At 34.8% G+C, this 19958-nt stretch overlaps 2 protein-coding genes across 9 annotated transcripts in view; one reads left to right on the top strand and one right to left on the bottom strand.

The window, feature by feature from the left end:
- The window catches only part of otofa (otoferlin a), a 170033-nt gene extending 161731 nt beyond the window's left edge, over positions 1-8302 (bottom strand). For all 8 annotated transcript variants that reach the window (XM_015347780.2, XM_015347815.2, XM_015347822.2 and 5 more), the window contains exon 1: positions 7909-8302. In XM_015347780.2, coding sequence (XP_015203266.1) covers positions 7909-7987 — 79 coding nt within the window. In that variant the 5' untranslated portion in view covers positions 7988-8302. The remainder of the gene's footprint in view (positions 1-7908) is intronic.
- A 3318-nt stretch (positions 8303-11620) lies between these two features.
- cimip2c (ciliary microtubule inner protein 2C) lies at positions 11621-19254 on the top strand. Its single transcript, XM_069178893.1, has 3 exons — positions 11621-11843; positions 15798-16071; positions 17432-19254. Exons 1-3 carry the CDS (start codon positions 11770-11772, stop codon positions 17543-17545), a joined length of 462 nt encoding a protein of 153 aa, XP_069034994.1. The 5' UTR covers positions 11621-11769; the 3' UTR covers positions 17546-19254.
- Positions 19255-19958: the final 704 nt, after the last annotated feature.

Below are 19958 nucleotides of genomic sequence, written 5' to 3'. Positions count from 1 at the left end.
CCTTTAACAAATATGTCTTTATTTTCTTAGTCCTCCTGTGCCAAGAGAATCATTTTAATACAGAATATAACACATGTGTATGCCATATAATATGTTTGTAACTATACTTAAAAGTTCTCTACTTTTTGAAATGCACAGTAGATTGTACCAAGCAATATCTGAGAAGTTAACCTGATGATGTCTGAATAACTATAAAGAAAATTAAATAGAAAATCTGTTCTTGAAATGTTATTACGTTTAGAATGTTCACTGTTAGAACCACTTTGCAAGTATTTATTTTCCCTAAATACAGCCAGGAGTTCATCTTGTCTAACCAGAACTGTATTATTTTCTGAACAAGTCAATTTTCTATCCATCCATTTTCTAACCATTTTATCCAATACAGGTTTGAGGCAGAGCCAGAGCCTATCCTGGCAAGCAGTGGGCACAAGGCAGGATACACCCTGGATGGAATACCAGTCCATCGCAGGGCAAACACTGACACACACACAGACACAAACATGCACATACACACAAGAGAGTCAACTTTTCAAGTCACCAATTAACCTACAGTAACAGTATGTCTTTGAACTCTGGGAGAAAGCTTCAAATAACCCACGCAAACATGCAAAGAACATAGAAAAAAAGGAAAAAGGCTGCACATCTCTAGTACTGTATGTGTCTTCCTACAGTACATACAGTACATACAAACACCATCACCTTCTTTACTGTTTTAAAAGCACTTTTGCTTTGAATATACAGGTAAGTGTCCAGATCTATTATGCTGTGATAAAGTGATCAATTCTCTGGTATGATATCTATGGATGATTCACAGCTGATTGATTGCAGGACAACAGACACAGGGAAATTATTATTTTTCATATCTTTCTTCATAAATGGTGTGTAGAGGTTCAAGTGTGGAGCTGCATCAGCATGTAAGCTGCTGAGGAACAAGCAGATTTTTTGCATGAAATTAACCTCTAGTTGTTAAGGTTGTGTATACAGTATCGCTTATCCATTAGTACAGTACTTTATATCAGGTACTGTATGTTAGAGCAACTGTAATTTAAACATATCACAATATTAATGTGCCGAGGTGCTGACAAGTCAATGTAATTTCATGCATTTTACATAAAGGATGTAGGGATGGTAATGTTTCATTAGACAAGAAAACTTATTTTCTTTTCAAAAATCCAGTAAAAACCCTGAATTCATACAGTATAACCACAGTCTTAAAGTCCTCATATCCAAAAAATACACAACCTTCAATACTCTGAATGTTAGGAAATAATAGTATAAAGTGATTTTAGATTATAGGATGCTTATAAATTCAAGAATACAATCTGGTTACTAATTAATTTATTTAATTCATTGTCATCCTTTAGAAAATAAAGTAAGGCCATAAGTATCAGGTTTAACTAACAATCAACAGTAATTAGAGGTTATTAAAGGTTAGAACACGGATGGATGCACTTTAAAACAGTTCATGTAATTATTAAATCAGCTATAAATTGTCTCAGGCCTGGATTTAAAACAAGTTTTGCAAACTGTCTCAGGCCTGGATTTAAAACACGTTTTGCAACCTGTGCCAGCTGCAAATTCCAAATCAATTGTGTTGTGATGGTTTTCCAAAGTTCCAAAGAATCTGCTGGAATCAGACACCTAACATGAACCGGTTCATTTGGAACTTCACTATTGACATAATCAGGGTATTAGCCTTGTTCATTTTGTGCCATAAAAAATAAATTGCAGATTCGACTAATATCAGACAACACCTGAATCGATAAATGGTGAGTTTTATTTTCAACTACATTTCTGGGTGCAAAAAAAAACATTTCCGAAACTACATAGTTATTCCAAAACCAATTATCTCCATAATACATCAAAAGCACAGACTTGTCTAATCCACTCCTAAAAATCCAATTTAATCCCTTGTTAGATTTAGTCTTGATTGTTATTTTCCTTACTCTACTACTCATTATTCTTATAATTCACAGTTTTCACCACTCAGGGGCAGCCAGGAGGATTCAGAAGGTTGGTGGCTGAAGTGGTGAAAGCTGAATCAAAAGAACAACGAGTTTGAATGAAACAGGCTATACACACACTGTACCTGTAGAGTAGCAAGATTCACTAATGGGTTATCTTATTGTGAGTAAGCTTCCGTGATTTTCATTGTAATCAGTGTGCATATACAGTAAGCTTTTCTTCATAGCAGGGAAAAATTGAGGAATGTCAAAAATATTACTTTCATAACTGAAAAACTGAACCCTATTTAATCATGTCTCAGGGCTACAACACAGCTTTATAAGGTCAATAAAATGCACCTTACATATCTATTTGGTTTCTGCTGTTGCGCCTTTTTCTTTACACACATAAGTAAAATAAAGATAAATTGTTAAATGGAAAATCTTCAAATCTGATGCCATGAAAGACCAATGATAATGCAAGTATTTGGGGACAGGTATCCTTCAAATGTGATGCTTAGGACAGAACTGAATACACAGCAAGTTACACTCATGAATGTGGCAGAACCATGTAATAAACCACATACAGTACATCTTAAAAGAACACAGGGTAACAACATACTGTATAAAGCCTTAATGCTGACATTGGATTATTATAGCATGTAGATCAAAACCATTTGTTTTTAAAGGGCAAAAGAACATGTAGATTTTCTCCAGATGTTAGAATAAATTCATTTAAATTGATTAAGCTAGCAATAGATTAATGATAATTAAAGCTGGAAAACTGCATATCTGCTCATTAAAAGTTTTATTTTATACTATATTAAAGGGGATTTTTAAATAAGCAAAGAGAAGACCTGAACTGTCTTTTAATTGATGTCTGGGACAAATCTCACACCAAGACATACTGTACAGTAAAGTATTGTCAGAATTGATTATAATAATTCCTCAAATCCATAAATAAAACCAAAATCTCTGCTCCACAACCTGACATACCATATGCATCTGGAACAACGAAGCTGTTTATAGCATTTTCCAAATGACATTAAGCATTACGACACAAGAAACAGAGCTACATAAAGCTATGTTAAAAACAAATCCTCTCGAATGGAACATGGTTCATTAGGCAACTATCAAATGTATGGGAATAAACTGCACTCTGGAATGATTGACATTTTTTAAATGAAGAGATAATAAAGTGTAATATCCCTATGATTAAATGTTTTCTGAATAGCTTTTCTAAATGAACCATTCATGACTAGGATTCATTGCCTTTTCCCATACTGGGCTTCCTAACCCAGTAAATACCAAAACATATTAACTGCAGTTTTTCATCAGGTGATAGACATTTTCTGCAAAACGGAACACCAGTAATGTGCACAAAAGGCTAAAGGATAATAATAAAAAAAACCTAGCAGCGTGATGGTCATTTCCTCATCAAGGCAGTAAGAGAAACATCCTCTTCCCTTGTTTTTTATGATTAGACTGGAAATCTGAGCTTTGTTCACTATTACTTGTCATATAATATAATCTTACATTTCTATAATTTTTCAGAATAAGCACTGTAAAGTTTTTACTAAAATCAATATTGTCATGATAACATATACTGTATGTTTTTCACTCGAGGTCATAACCTTTTGCCTAGTTGGTTGTTTAATTGTCACTGAGATCGCTTTTTTCTGAATGTTGTTATAAAGTGTGTCAGATCACACACTGAAGACACACAATCCCAACTACTCAAACAGTGCAACTGAATAAATGAATCTCTATCTGAAAATGTATACAGTATATGCATAGCATAATCTCAAAGCAGTAAAACTGGAACTCAATTGGCAAGGCTACTAAGCCCATTAATTTTCATGTGACATATTAATGAAGGGACACTGGCAGCTCACGTTTCCATAGTAACCCATTATTATTACTAGTATTGATGTAAGACATTTTTAACTGTATATTGTTGTTAAGACTTAAGATCAGGAGATACCTGTGGGGCCTATATTACAACTTTACCACTGAAACACAACTTATTGAGTGTTAATAATAATTCACAATTTTTTTATATTCACAAAGGGTATGCATTGGGTAATTATTACTGAAAAATGGTCATTAGAACATGGCCATCCTTTAGGACACTGGCTCTCCTTCATGTGTTAAGTGTTTATTACCCATACATAAACATATGCCTTACAGATGTCCCATACTATATTCTATACAAACAGGTGTACTACAGTATGTTCTTACACTTTTCTTTTATGGCTCTTATCTTTCTTATACTTTATATTTCTGTTATGCTTAAAATTGTTTGACTACTAAAATGTCCTGTTGTCTGGCTGATACTGACGCATGCTAACTCATGTCCTGTACTCAGTTCAGGCTAAGGCGTCTGGCAATTGACTCCCACAGGTCAACTCTCAGCCCCCACAAAGTGAAAAGTCTTCTGGGAAAACAAGGTTCCTTTGGGATAAGATCCCCTGCTGTTACTCTGGATCTTATCTTAAAAGTGACATTCCAATGACGTCATCTGGGATGTGAACACTCTCCTTCTGGAAATGGAGGTGGAAATGATATGAACGATATGAAAGAAGTGCTTTGATTTGTGAATGCTTTGTTGCTGGTGAAGAGCTATCCAGATGAAAAATGATGGGAAGCACAGCTGCTCTTTAAATGTTTTTACGATAAAATAATCTAAGTACAGTCAATGTATTGATTTGAACCTTTATTTGTGGTTCAGATCAAACTATATGCCACTATAAGTCTTAAAACCATATAACTAGAAAGTAATCTTCAGACAAGTTAAATTACGCAATTAATGTATTTACATTGCACAAAAAATAAATATTGGTACTGTATTATCCAAATAAAAAAGCGAAATAATTTCCTATTTCATTGTGACATGCTTTTTTATTCATGCGTGGTTTGAAAGGAGATATTGTCTTCCTGCAGAGCAACATCCTTCATGGAAAGGAATTCATATTTCATTAAATATGTAATCTCTACTAACAAAAAGCAACATTTTTGCATTACAGCACGTACAAAGATACATGTATAAAGCGATCAAACCAAGGACCTCTTCAATAGTATCAAGCTAATATCTCTAGGCAAGAAAAAAAGGGAAACCATTTACAATAAATACAGCATGTTTAAAGAATAAATTTGATGTATTTGCAAGACAGCAGTGTTACAGTATATACTGCCTGTACTACTTTTTTAATTTTGAGTTGCAATAAGTACTGTAAATTGCTCCAACATGTTTGCTGCTATTTTCAGTTCTAACCATTAAAAAAGAACAAGATTAACTTAAAAAACATCCTTTCAAATTATATAAGTGTGAAATGTGACAGGGAAACAAATTATTGCTGCCTAGTACATGGAAGCTCATTAGAGGCTCTCCAGCTCGTGACACACTGTGACACTTTCATTTCCCACTTTGTCTTCTCACACTCAGCCCAACTGAATCGTTTCTGTAGAGTATTGTTGGTTTTGGGGCTAATCAAGGCACCCTCAGGAGAGCTGTAGAAAAACAGCACCACTGAAAACAGAAACAACAATAACAAAGCTGACAGAATCAGCCAAAACCTTAGAAACAAAGGCAGGAAAGTAGATGAAAATGGAGACAATATACACTACCTCTTTCAGATGTGAAACATCTTGTTCTTAGGAACCTCATTTTACATAATCAGAGTGGAATTTCAAGTAGAACAGTAAATATCTGGACACCCTAGAATTCTGAAACATTCAAAACTTTCAAAATCCCTACGTGGCATTAAAAATTAAATCAACAATAGTAAGATCACTATATAAGACACTGCAGCATTAAAATGCAACACATTTATTTATCCTTGAGGTTCCAAATAAAGCATTAATGTCTGGTGGTTATTTTTGTTGAGGTTGTTCATTGATAGTGCCCACTAAAACACTGAATAATGCCACCCCATTAACAGCAGCAATAAAATACTGCAATGAAATTGTGAGTTTTTAACAGTGAACAACCACTCTTCCCTTTCACCAATGATGAAAGAGCACTATTAGTAAACTAAAATATACCAGATAACCAGAGCTGAATAATTGTACTATTAAACAATTTTGATATTTTTTTGTAAATAGCCTTTTATAAGTCATATATTTAAAGCTGGGTGATGAACATTAGCTTTTCCACATTTTGGTGTCCATGCCAACACATTGAAAAGCCTGATCTGTAATGGAAAGCATGGGATGCTATGCAGTTCTGAATCCGGGATTTGGAGTATTACTACTCAATCAATAGTCTCTAATGGACTGAGACAGATTTCCTGTGCCTTTACACTCAGCATATCCCTAGGCTGCAAAGAAAAATTCCTTTTCAGATTATAACCTTCCATGATTCCAGACTGAAATGTAACAAAAATTTTAAAAAATAATATTCAGTATTTAAATCTAAAAATCTTATTTAAACCTTGTACATGAAACGAATGATCTGCCAACATCCTTGTGCTCAAGTAATTACATTTGTGCACAATTGAGCACAATGTTAGTGTTCTCTCATATTTGCTACATTACTCTTTTTTAACTTAGACTGACAACATTTCAATGGTATCTTTCAGACTTTCTTTGTGTAGTTGGTAAAAGGACTCTTTAGTATCTAATTTTAGTTCATGAACAGCTATCATGATCAAGTACTTGCTCAGTACTGTTGTAAATTAGATACAAGGTTAGCCTTTTTTAGACAAAAACAACAAAACGACCCAAATGTTAACAAAATAGACAACTGTATGATCAGAAACTGCTCATGTGTGTTTTTATACATTATCTAAACTAATACATTATTAAGTGCTGCAGTAAAAGCTGCTGTGGGCCAAAGCGTTTAAATCTCAATCATGGTTAAATCATGTTTAAAAGGGAAAAAGTATCCATCTAGGAAAGAGATAAAACTTCTACCACCATGGAGCTAAAATAATAAATCTGCACATAACAAAGCAGGCCTATATTTAACTGCACTTAACTCAGTACTACCATCTTTCCTGTTATATGGGCAATTCAAGCTACAGTACAGGCTGTTATTTTTCTCTGCTGCCTCTCAGTTTGAAAACTATTACACAATGCGTAAAAAATAAAAATGCCAAATAAAAAAATTATAAAACTATGCCCTGAAATTAAAATTAATTTAAAACAGTATTAACAACACAAACAAAAGGTATTCAAACTGGAACAACATTTTGTGTGAAACTCTCCAGATGACACCACAATAATTTGTTTTAACACATCAGCATTAGGAATATGCTTGGATTTGTCAGACAAAGGCATAAAAGCAGCATGTTAACGGTTGAGGATTTTAATATAATAAATTAGTTTTGCATTAAGGTATCTGATGTATTCACCACTTCTGTTTTTGTTGCATGAATTTAAAAATTTAAAATATACCACAATTTCAGACCTCATTTTCCTTAAGAAAAAGTTCAGGCTTTACTTAACAAAACTATTTTAGGAAGATGTTTATAATCTTAAATTTTCTGTCACCTTTAGTTGCAGTAATGCCTGGGTTAAGCAACACCAGTATCAGTAAAAAGCTCCTACGTTTCTGTAGGAAGAATCTACAAAACGTTTAATTTCCAAAAAGTAAAAAAAAAAAACTTAATAAAAGAGGAATTTGATCGGCATTAAAGTTCGTTATTGCTGTTCAGTATATAGCAACGACAAGCTCTATTCTGAAGCACCATAGAAAAAGGGATGAGCACTAACGTTAGTGTCCCACAGTGCAAGGCATGCTACACAACACTGAAACATTACTGCAAACAATTCACTGCCACAAGCTATGAGCTCTCTGTTGTGTGACTCATTAAGCTTACTCTAAGGCAGAAAGACCAATTGTTTTAGCAACAATTACACAAACACGGATGGGATTTGGAATGGGTGCATATTAATATCGGAGGTTAAACAGTTAAAAACTTTTTTTTTCATGAATTATACTGTACATAACACAGCGTAATACCTCGAAATGCCACTTTGGCGATGCGGTCCCCCTTTCCTCGGAGATCTGTAACCGTTTTCAGGTGGACAATCAGAGCCATTATAAGTTAGATAAGGTCCGGTACTTTGGGAGAAATCACCTGCAGTTTTATCCCAAAACAAAAAAAATATATAGTATTTTTCTTCACTGAGAATGTACCTCTAGACAGAGCATTTCAGAGCTTCTTTTAGTGATGAAAATAATTCTCCTGCCATTATGTACCAACACCAGATCCGCTTTTGTTCTGCTGACTGAGAATATTTTAAATTATTAAACAGCTTTCATTTTATCCCGCTGGAAATTGCGCTGACTGGGTTCACGTGCTCTGCACCCAGTATCTGCTGCGTTACAGCGGTGTTTCAGTCTCACCGTGAAGTCAAGTGCTTGGAAAAGTGCCGTAGGAGGGCGTCAGCGGCGCAATAAACCTACCATTCAAAAGATAGGTTCACTATGGATGCGATAGGATGGGAGCTGGGTTGATGCATCCGCTAATGTATAATAAATACAATTTTATATTTATTTTAAAAATAATCTCCAAGTTTATTTTTTGGCAGCCTGATTCATGTGCGCTAAGTGTTTTATAGGCGCTTATAAAGCTTAGATGAATGCACTGTTCCAACTACATTTTGCTCTTTTATTTATCGAAACATTTTTCACCTTTTACTGTGAAATACGTTTGAGTATCACAATACTCAATGTCATATGGAACGAAGATCTATTTACATATTATATTTATAGAACATATTATTTTTATAGTCTATATATAGTATAATTTGCTATGATTTTAATTATCATGGGAAACACGTAAAGTGAGACACCACAAATGTAACAGCTTAAATGCATGTCCTATCGATGATGATTGTTTTCCACGTAGTCATTTATAAACGGATCACATTGTCGGGTTTTTTTTGCAGAAATCATACGAGCTCAGTTAAACGTCAATTATCCTCTTAGTCGCGCAACAAAGTGCTCCCCGCGGAACCTTTGCGCTGTACAATCTGCCTGAGCTTTTGTTTGTAGCTTGTGAAGAAATTCCGCAGCCTCTGGGACACTGGTGCCTCTATAGTCAACTCATGCCCTCTCCACTACTGTAACAACTTGCAAATACTGTACATCTTCTGTTTTTCTCCTTAAAATGTGTGTAAACTGCATATGCAATGTTATGTTGAAAACATTAAAAACACTGTAAATGTTCAAATGTTTAGAATCAATGATCAATAAAGCATAGCAGTACAGTATTTTTTTTTACATTCAATCTCATTGAGCAAGAGCAAGATGTTAAGTTCCAAGAATATAAAAGATCCCAAACAGGTTTTAGAGAAGTGTGTAATTGCATATTTATTTTTAACAAAGTGAGATTTGTTATGAATCGGTACACAATTGAGAAACTGTGAAGCGTTCCACTAAAAAGTATACATGAGTTCATTTTTAACATATTTTTAACTTTGAAGTTTAAAATAATGTCAGCTTAACCTTGTCAGCACAACACTCTCTCTATTTACAATAATTGTGCTGGAAGACACACTTTCGGCTTTGATTAGCTGGAAAGAGGAGGGGGCTTCGGAGGTTTTTGTTATAAATAAATAATTATCCTGTCATGCTAAAGCACTCCAGGCAATTATAAGCCACCCTTAGGATAATTTGTTCAAAACAAGGAGATTCTGAAACACACTGGAAAGGCAGCATTTGGATTCTTTCAGGACAGTTCTGTAACCTCCAGAAAATTCTACCCTCTGAGGGACAGGTACCTCAAATTCAAGACATAAAAACACATGAAAGGCCAAAAAAGAGAGAAAGCCATTGTTGCTAATTGATTGAAGGATCTCATCCAGCCATTTCTCAAAAGAAGCAAGGGTATGCCTTCAGTAAATCTGGAAATCTTGTTCCATACTCTCACAATTCTTTGGGTAAAGAAGTGCCTCGACTAAATGAACTTCCATATAGTTTTCACTTGTGTCCTGTTGAAGTTTTTATTTCAATATACAGGTAGTTGTAGTTGTAGTTTTAATTTCACTGTTCATGTTGAAGAGGTCCCATGGTTGAATGCAATGTCTTTGGGGATTTCGAATACTTATATCAGGTTTCCTTTAAATCTTCTCTGTTTAAGACTTATAATTACATAGGGGATCTGATACCAGATTTCAAAATAATGAAGCATGGTACTGTACTTGTGAGACCCACTGTAAGTGTTTTTAAATGTCAACAGATCTCTTGAATTACTGAAAACTGAAAAGGTGTGGTGATCCATTGCCTTGCTGTACTTGTACATTGCAAATGTCATGTGAGAAATCCCTTTTTATCCAAGTAAATATCCAAGTAAATCCTTTATACTGTATCTTGTAATACCACTGATATCGCTGCCCTGTGTTTTAAGTTTCCAGGATATTCTACCGTGAGAGTGCATTCAATTGACTTACATTTTTTTGTGGTTTCTTGGGTTGTGCCTTATCAAGCTGACTTAAACAACTAGCTTTTTTGAAGCAGTGTATAAGCACACTTATTTCACCGTAATACTGTCAAGTTACCACTCACTTTGCAGTACACTAGCAGTGATGCATGCCGAAAAAATCTTATGGCCTTTGTCACAGTAACTAGTGATGGTCCTGTGTGTTTATGATGGGTACTGTATAATATGAATCACGATAGGATGCTACTGTTTAGCCAAATACTGCATGTTACCACAAATTAAATATCTCTCACACTAATTCTCCTATTGGTTTGGAAGAGGGAATGAACATAAAAGAGGATTATGAATTAGCCAGGTTAAAGTTCAGATTGCAAGCATTCTGCAGTACTACTGTATAAAAGCAGGTCGATATTGTAAAAACAAAATTTACATACCCTATAAACCACCTTGCAAAGTAGCTAATATGACTAATAATGCTTATTGAATGACATAAGCCTTTGAATGACACAATAAATACATTTCACAATCCACAGGACATTCAATATCAATAAAACCCCATATGCTTTTAGGAAATTAGGAATGGTAGTCTGGATGGTTTTAAAAAGATTTAAGGTGACATTAAATCTTCAAGCAATGTCCTTTCACTTCACAAGTTTGAGACAGCCCCCTTAAAGTCAGGTTGGGAATAGAGATGGAAATTTAGGATTGACATGCGAATTGCATTTCACATCCACTTTGATTGCGTCATTGGATTGTGCTTTTTTGTTCATTCTACTGATAAGTACTGTAGATTGGGTTGTGGTTGCACCTGGTCTTCCACTTCAGGTTTAAATTTATAACTTTGAATCCCCAGCCTGTCACAGGCATTTCCAATGGGAAAAATATCATTACGGTCTTTCATTGAACAATAACATCTAAATAAAAGTTAGAACTTTTTTTTGTGAAGCTGTATATTGTTTAGATATTATTACACAACATAAACAACACAAACTATTTAATTTTTAAATATGAATTAAAAATAGTAAAGAAAATATTTTTTTATAAGCAATTTGATTTTCGTTTTGGATGATGGTATTTAAATGAAAATTTAACTACAGTATTTCTGTATCATTTCTGTGTTTTTAAATGATAAGCTTTAAACTAAACAATAGTTTAAAACTGAAAAGATTTTAATCTTTATCACAGTATTGTTAAAAAAACACGGAAAAACGTTGTTTTCAGATAAACTGACGCAAGGGGAGCTGTCCTGCCCCTGCGTAAACTGCAGTTGCCTGGCAACACTTTGTTGCACTTTTATTGTTTGCGTTTTGTTGTTGTTGCCACTTCCAGCAGCTCAAGCGGAATTCGCGTTCGTTTTCATACAACATTGAAAGTTAATAGAATTAAAAAAGTTTAATTTGTTTTTTTTCCCCTTTGCCAAAGGCTTTGGTGCAAGAATGGCTTACAGAAGCGTGGGAACGCTAGTCACTCACAACAACGCGACATACATTCCGCCTGCTGTAATGCCTGGGTAAGCCATATAATAATAATAATAATAATAATAATAATAATAATAATAATAATAATAATAATAATAATAATAATAATAATAATAATACGAGCTGCAGTCCTCAGCAAATATGATTTCCCTGTTAACACACATACTATAGAAAATACAAAACAACTTTTCCACTAGCTAATAGCACAACGATTTTAGGTCTTTTTAAATTGATGTAGAATTGCTCAATGGGTATTCACAAAATGAAATTTACAGGTGCACTACACTTGAAACAGATTATCACAGACACCTTTTATAGGGATTTGAACAAAACAGGGTTATTGTATTTATTTACAAACTGAATCAGATTTTTTTTGACCTTGGGAAATAAAAGCATATTTTCTTTGAAAATATGGTATGCATTGCTGCCTTACAGCTGTGGGGCCCTGGGTTGCCATCTGTGTGGTGTTTGTGGGGGTTTGCTCTTGGTGCTCTGGTTTTTACCCACAGTACAAAAGCATACTATTAGGTTAATTCGGGGAAAATTGGTATGTGTGAGTGTGCCTGTGTGTGCTCTGCAATGGACCGGTGTCCTGTCCAAGATGTACCCTGCCTTGTGGCCCATTGCTTGCTGGGTTTTTCTTTGTCTTCCCATTCAGCCATGTACTGTACAAAGCAGTGTGGGAAACTGATTGGTAATAGTAATCATCTGTGTTTGGCAAACATTCATACAGTTATGTTAGTTTGACTTAAAGTAATTCATGATGGTATTATAATAATATTTCTGGTAGTAGTAGTCCAAATAATTTTTGTTTTATAGTTTTATTCAATGTTATTTGTTTTTTATTATTATTATTATTATTAATAATAATAATAATAATAATAATAATAATAATAATAATAATAATAATAATAATAATAATGATAAGAGAGCTGTCATGTCTTTTAATGATTTATAGACCAGTGGTTCCTGTAGGATCCCCACACATACCATTAATCTGAATTGCAGGACCACACGATTAAATATGAATTCATCAGTCAATTGTGTATCCATAGCAACACATTATGCAATCTTCTGGCAGCAGTTAAAGCTCTGTAAACACCTATGCCACACATATACCATACATACACATTAAAATGTATATTATATTGTCAGTAGTTTTTTTATATAGTGTAAGGCAGGGGTGTCCTGTCCTGTTCCTGGAGAGCATGTCAGCAGGTTTTCTTTCCAAATTTTAAGAATGTAGGCTAGGTCTAGTTTAGTTTAATGGAAACAATTTAATAGCTTCACCAAATTTCCAGGTGTTTTTGCTTTAAAGAGACACAGAAAACGTACTGTAGACACTGGCCCACAACAATTAGGGGTGGACATCTCTGGTATAAAGTTTTCCAAAGACAGTGTATTGCTATAAAAACAACAAAAAAGAATTGCTTTACATTGTAAAAAGGTTAAAAAACATGGATTGCATTATTCTTGAAATTTCCCTTTTCATTTGTCCTTTAGTCAATCAAAAAAATCAAGTTCAGACCCTTCTCTTTTAACCTTCCCAAATTCCAGGCATTCATTCAATTCTGATATGTTCTGTATACTGTATGTGTAAATAAGGTTATTTGTACTGTATGTGCCAAACAAAACAATTAATACTGTAGCGTTTGCAGGTTCTTTTCAGAACTAAAGAACAGTGGAGACGCGATTAACCAACCAAGCACTAGCTTTATTTTTTAACAACCACACAAAACCAAACACAGGACATACACACACATGAGGAGACTGACGGAACACGTAGACATCTTTAGGATGGTAATTACCTAACAACACACTATACTTTTACAGGACTACACAGGGCACTAGAACTACTAGGACATTATTTACACAGGTAGGGTCAGCCGCTGGTCATCGTGCTGACCCTCAGACTCTCCCCGGCTACCACTCCCAGCATGCCCAGTGGTACAACGAGCGCCTAGGGGCGCTTCCTCCTCACCACCAGGCGAGGGCGTTACAATACATTAAAGTCCTTCAGTCTTTCATATACAGTATATATAATAATAATAGGTTTTCTTAATGAATAGAAAATACTTGAGGTAACACATACAAAATTTGCATTACCTAATGGGCACCTTGACAAGAATAAAACCAAACAGCGATCACAAGGTACAGTAGCTCAATTTTCACCTTACATGTGTTATACACATTTTATTCTCTGAATTGTGTGCTGAATAGAAAACCTGAAGATACTAAGAGACTAAGATCCATTATAAGCCAAAGGATCCTGTTTAAGAATAGCTTTAATCATGGGTAACTTCAGAAGGGTTAGCTCTGTACTAAGACAGTAATTCAGTCCAGACAAGAAAGATAAGAAAGGTACAGTAGATCAGAACAAATAGAACATGCAGTCCTTGATATCATCCCAGCCTAAGCAGCTACAAACAAAGCTGGTACTATAAGTCATCATATTTCATTAATCAAATTCTTTCCTAAGTTCAGGTGAAACATCAGGATGAACGACTGGGTCATGTATTCAGCCATTAATATTCAATCTATGCAATAATTCTTTGCGTCTCAGCAGAATGTGACATTTTTAAGTGGCTTCAGTACCCTTTTTAGACCTCGATTGGGAAAGAAATTGCTTTGGGGTTTCCAAGAGACCTCCTTATTGATCAGAGTATAGTAGAACATTGCTTTGGTGATGCAAGGAGATCTTTGAACAAAGACAGATGAACAAGTTGCTACAAGGCTGTCAGGTTCCTTGGTTTTACATGATAAAACCACAAGAGTTGGAGGAGACTTTTGTATGGACAGTATTTCCACCAAAAACACATGAAAACCCTCTTGTCAGCCTGATTGCTTCTACCATCACCTTAATTGCAAGTGGTGTTTTCTGACAGAAAAATGGGAGGTGTCATTCATCACACTTGATGAAGTTTGGTGACACTTGGTGAAATCTACCTGATTCCCTGAAGTTGTTTATGATTTTGTCAGCTTGTTTACTTTCCAGGAGGGACCATCAGACACCACTTTTGTTGTCTTTTTCTTGGGGTGCTTTGATGGTTTTGCACACTATGTAATGCTTTACAATTCTATAAAAAAAAACTTGTCTGTCCATGAAACCCTTTTCCACATGTTTGCACTTAAATGCTTTATTGCAAATTAGAAGTGTAGTTTGAAATGTGTTTGCCACTCTGACCGTACAGGCCTTTTTTTCTGGGGTGCCCCAGATATAATTTTCATCGACTTCGGAGTTCAGACATTGAAATCTGTAGCTGTTTCATAGTTGTTGTTGGCATATAGTAGCATGCTTCACTAGTTTGGAGTTCAGTTTGGAGAGACGGCCAGATCTAGGCAATGTCAGCTGGTACAATACACCTTCCATTTCTTGATGAATGAGTTCATTGTGCTCGCAGCGATATTCCAAGACTTCAATATGTTTATGTATATACATATCCCCAAATGCCTCAATCTTCATGGTTGAGTCTTTGCTTGCAATTAACTAACTGACCAAGGAACCTCAAACCTAACAAATATTAATTGCTACTCCAAACTGTCATGACTAAAAAATCTTTAAAGCAATGAATTGTGAAAGGGTCTGAATATGTTTGCTGCGATCTGTATGCTGTAGCTGCTCTGCCTAATTAATGAAGTGTAAAGAATAAATCTAGAATTCTGTCTCTTTTCTTAAATGTGTGGGTGCAAATCACTTCTGAAAGCTCAAAGCTTGGATTTGACTCACAATAGATCATTATTATACAGTACATGCATCATACTGCACATCAGGTCATAACTCCATCCTGCATTTTGGATCTTTTTGCAAATCTCAGCAATGTCAAAATAACCAGTTTTCTAATTAGGCTCTCTGCCATTGTCTGAGTTTTTCACATTATAAATAACACACTGAAAAGTTGTAAATTCTATATTTGAGTATTCTATATAATATAAACCAACTGTGATATCATTTATCATTGCTCTACTTTTCTCTTTCACTTTTATAGCTACCGTGGCCATGTACCTACCACAAGGTATTTGTACGGTGATACTTTTGGGAATGCCACTGTCAAGTATTTTCAGAATTTTCGCTGTGCTGTCATGGAGTCCAGCAAGAGTCCATACAGTTCAGGAGGTCAGTTCCCCACGATCTACTCTCACAACCCCTGCCTAGTGACTGCCTGCCGGTCCCGCAGCCGAGACAGGGCTCTCCATACACCCTACTGGGCCAGAAACAATGTGGATTTCAGCCGACAGGAGGAGCTCAAACTGTTTGACAAGGTAAAGCAGAAACCTAGAGGTGCTCTATAAACAAGAGAAAGATGCCAGTGATAAAATACTTCCATTTAAAAACAGCATATCAGAAACACTCATTTCTAACAATGACTAAGGTTGAAGGCTGACTGTGTAGTTTAAACATCCGATGTGTTAATAGGCTTGATAAAAATTAATGTAGTGATTTATGTTTTTACTTTTTTAAAGCAAGTGGTGCCTTATGTTCTGTAATGTTATGTTTCAGGGAAACAAAATGTTACTGATATTTGTAAGGCTACATCTTTTGGGTCCAATGTTCCCTGTGTTAGCATAGTAACCATACAGTACAGTTTTAACCAAATAGTGATCTTTTGTGATAGTATGAAGTGAATTTGCAGTAAAGGCATGAAGTGCAAAATACTAAAAACAGAAGATGTTCCTTCAGCTTCGGCAAAGCTGTCACATTCCCAGTAAAGTCATTTGCTATATTGAAGTACCTGAATCTGTGAATAAGTGCATCTGCCAGCACAATTTTCCCACACACAGTGAATGACCAGTAGCACTCAAGTTAGTTAAGGCAGGCCTGTTTGCAAGATAGATAATTCTTTTTGGTGGATGTTTCTCTTTTGCCCTGTGTCCTGTGTTGGGAAAGTCACTGATATCCACCATTAGAACACTCTGTCTGGTATTCTACTCTGCCTTTCATTTGTAATGAAGTCTTACAGTAGCTTATTAACTAGCACATCTAGCAGGATTTAACATTTCAATGACAATAACAATTTAAATTATACTTGTGAGATTGAATGCTATTTTATCAATAATATTTACAAATATACTGTAAAATTATGTTAATAGATACACTGTGGAGCTTTAGCATCTTGTATTAAAAAACAAACAGATCAATTCTGGGCATCATTCCATTGTAGGCAGCTATTAATATTATAAAGCACCAATACTATAAAGCTAATGTAAGTCGCACAACACACTTAACTTTTTTCCAATTGGTTATATATTCTAAAGCTCATTTCTGAAATATAATCAGATTAATCTGTGCACTGTGACTGTTAGATGTTGCCACTGTATTTTGTTGTCTGAACTGCAACTTCATCTTACAGTTTTCAATTAAAATCAATGCCTTAGTTAACAGTCTACATCTAAGTTCTATACAGTTTCAGTAAGATAAACTCAATTCAATTAAAAGTAGAGAATTCCTAAAGGTTGCACATTTAATTGCCTGACAAAGTTTGAGGGAGCAATGCTTTGTCCAACAAATACAATCTTTGCAACTTTTTGTTTTCCTTAAATGCGTTGCTTTGCAAGTTTGATAACCGAGAAATGACACACTTACTGCTTCAAAATTCTTTTTTGTTTTTTGGTTTTCTTACAGCTTGCTCAGAAACACAGGGAGAGTTATAAAGACAAGATTGGTACCCTGCAGCCAGTGAAATACTTCATTCTACCTGTTCAGGAAAGTGAAAAATGTAATCAGAAGAATATGTAAGAATCCCAGCTATCAATAATAAAAATGACTTTTCATTGTATGCATAGTAAAAAAAAATAATATGTAAAGAAATAGACATCTGTTCATGTAATTATCACTATACAGTATATTATCACTATATAAAACCCTTGCTAAAACAGTTATTTAATATACAGTATATTAAAATAATAGACATAACTTGTATAAAGTATTGTGTGTTACTGAATTTTGTTAATAATTTAAAAACATTCTAATATACTGTGCTTTCACCAACCTTGCAGGGTTTTTTAAAGATGAATTGTAACAACATAGTCAGTAATGTACAATTGAAATTAAGTTAAGCAAAGACAATATAAAAATAGTGTATTGGATTTTTTGTAAAATGTGTGTGTCTGAGGCTATAAGATTTGAAAGCGTGAAGTACAGGTACCTTATTGTCATCTATTATTGTATTGTTGTATTTTATTATTACATTCATAAAAAAGCACACTTTCATGTACAGTATAAAATGCCACTTTTCTTACTGGATTCCTGGAGATCAATTAATTTTATTAAATAAATTAAATATGCCTGGGCAGATGAAACCTATGCCTCAGTGACTCAAAGTCCTGCTACCAAAATATGACATATAATGGTGAATGTCCGTGAATTGTGTAGAATCTCAAGAGAAGGGATACTCCATGGGGAAAAACATTGTATGGCAAAGATTAAAAATGTGTTCTGGTTGTTTCCATGCAAACAGATACAAAAAAGAGAGGAATATGTACTCCAAAAGGTACCATCCAACAGGAATTTAAAAAACCCAAGATGAACAGGATGCACACTGTCAACTCAAATGTCCGAGTGAAGGTCTCTGGGTGCCCAAACTGCATTAGTGACTAAAAACAATTTGGAGTAGATTGTACTTCATGTTCATCTCAGTCTTTTACTGCAGTTAGTAAAACAATTTTAACAGGCTCTACCACCTTGAAAAGCAAGCAATTAAAGCAAGCTTGGAGAATTTGCTCTTCCACTCTCCTATGTATACTGTAAATACTCCCTTGCTGCCCATAGCCCTGTTTTCTAGTCTTCCTCTCTCCTCCTCCAAAACACCATTGTACAGTAGCTACCTCCCTGGTTCATTCCTCATGAGTTAGGGGAGCTGTCACAGTGCTCATTGTCAACCAGCATTGTCATTTCTTCAGCCAAGCAAGTTTATGTCAAAGTATTAACTACACTATCAGTTTATATTAGTCACATCATTTAATCTGAACTACAATTTTTACCAAAGTAATGAAATTAAATTAGCTGGAAAACACAATATCATAACGCTTGTCTTCATTTACTGTATATCATGTGCTCAAATTACAGTTTCTCCAACATATCAGATATAAAATACTGATGGGTAAGCAGTATACATACCCTCAACAAGCAGAAAAAGTACAGGTTAATTTCCCTTTGTCCATTGTCCTGTAATCTATCAGTTCTGAATCAATCCATAGCTATCATACTACAAAATTGATCACTCTAGTTAGTCATTGCATGACAATCTTGACACTTACATTCAAATAAAATATCCCTTTAAAACAGTAAAATAAGTAGATGGTGTAAATTAGAGTTAATACACCACCATAGCCAATAAGAGTAAATATATATACTATGGTATGTATAACTATTTTTTAATTTAATGTGTTAGTTATAAAGCATAACTGTAAGTTTAAAATGTGCTGCAATAAAAACCCAAAAATAAAGTTGCAGTGTGTTTCATTCTATAGAAAATGTGACAGATTACACTATAAAGCATATCATACATGTTTAATGATCACCCACTCTTTCACTGATTATTTTTAACGCTGTATGGAGATGTATTGAGGGGTCGATGGAAACTCAAAGTTGGCATCACACTGCAATCTGATTAACTACCATACAGTTATTATTAAATTATTATTAAAATGCAAAGGATGCCACTCCCTACTCCAAAACCTTAAACTTATAGCAAGAAAGAGCTACTTGAACTACTTAATTACATTGCTAAGACCTCATGCTAGCTCAGGGAAGCAAAATAGCTTTCTTGCCCTCTGCTGTTTTTATTTGCACACTGAGGACATGGTTTCAGAGGCATCGAAAAGAGAATGATTGAACAGTAGGTCTCATTGACCGCACTACAACTTCACAGGTATCTAGGAAGTCAAAGGGTTGCCACTTTGTGAAAGGCTGTTGGAATGTTGGATGAAGTACAAACCCATACAACCCAAGCCGCTCTCAGCTGATTGGGTTATACTGACCATCATTGGACCCAGACCCAGTCGTGAACAAGCTTGTAGTCAGCTTATACTCCAGATGTGCGTTTTATTGCTTGAACAAGTATCATATGAATCATTTTCATTACATTCATTAGTACCAGAACTCATGTACTGGGACGTGGTCATGGATTGTACATCTGTTTGTAATTATC

This window comes from Lepisosteus oculatus, chromosome 2, assembly GCF_040954835.1.
Source record: "Lepisosteus oculatus isolate fLepOcu1 chromosome 2, fLepOcu1.hap2, whole genome shotgun sequence".
Lineage (NCBI taxonomy): Eukaryota > Metazoa > Chordata > Actinopteri > Semionotiformes > Lepisosteidae > Lepisosteus > Lepisosteus oculatus.
The sequence above is the reverse complement of the archived record's forward strand: the minus strand, read 5'-3'. Positions and strand labels throughout refer to the sequence as shown.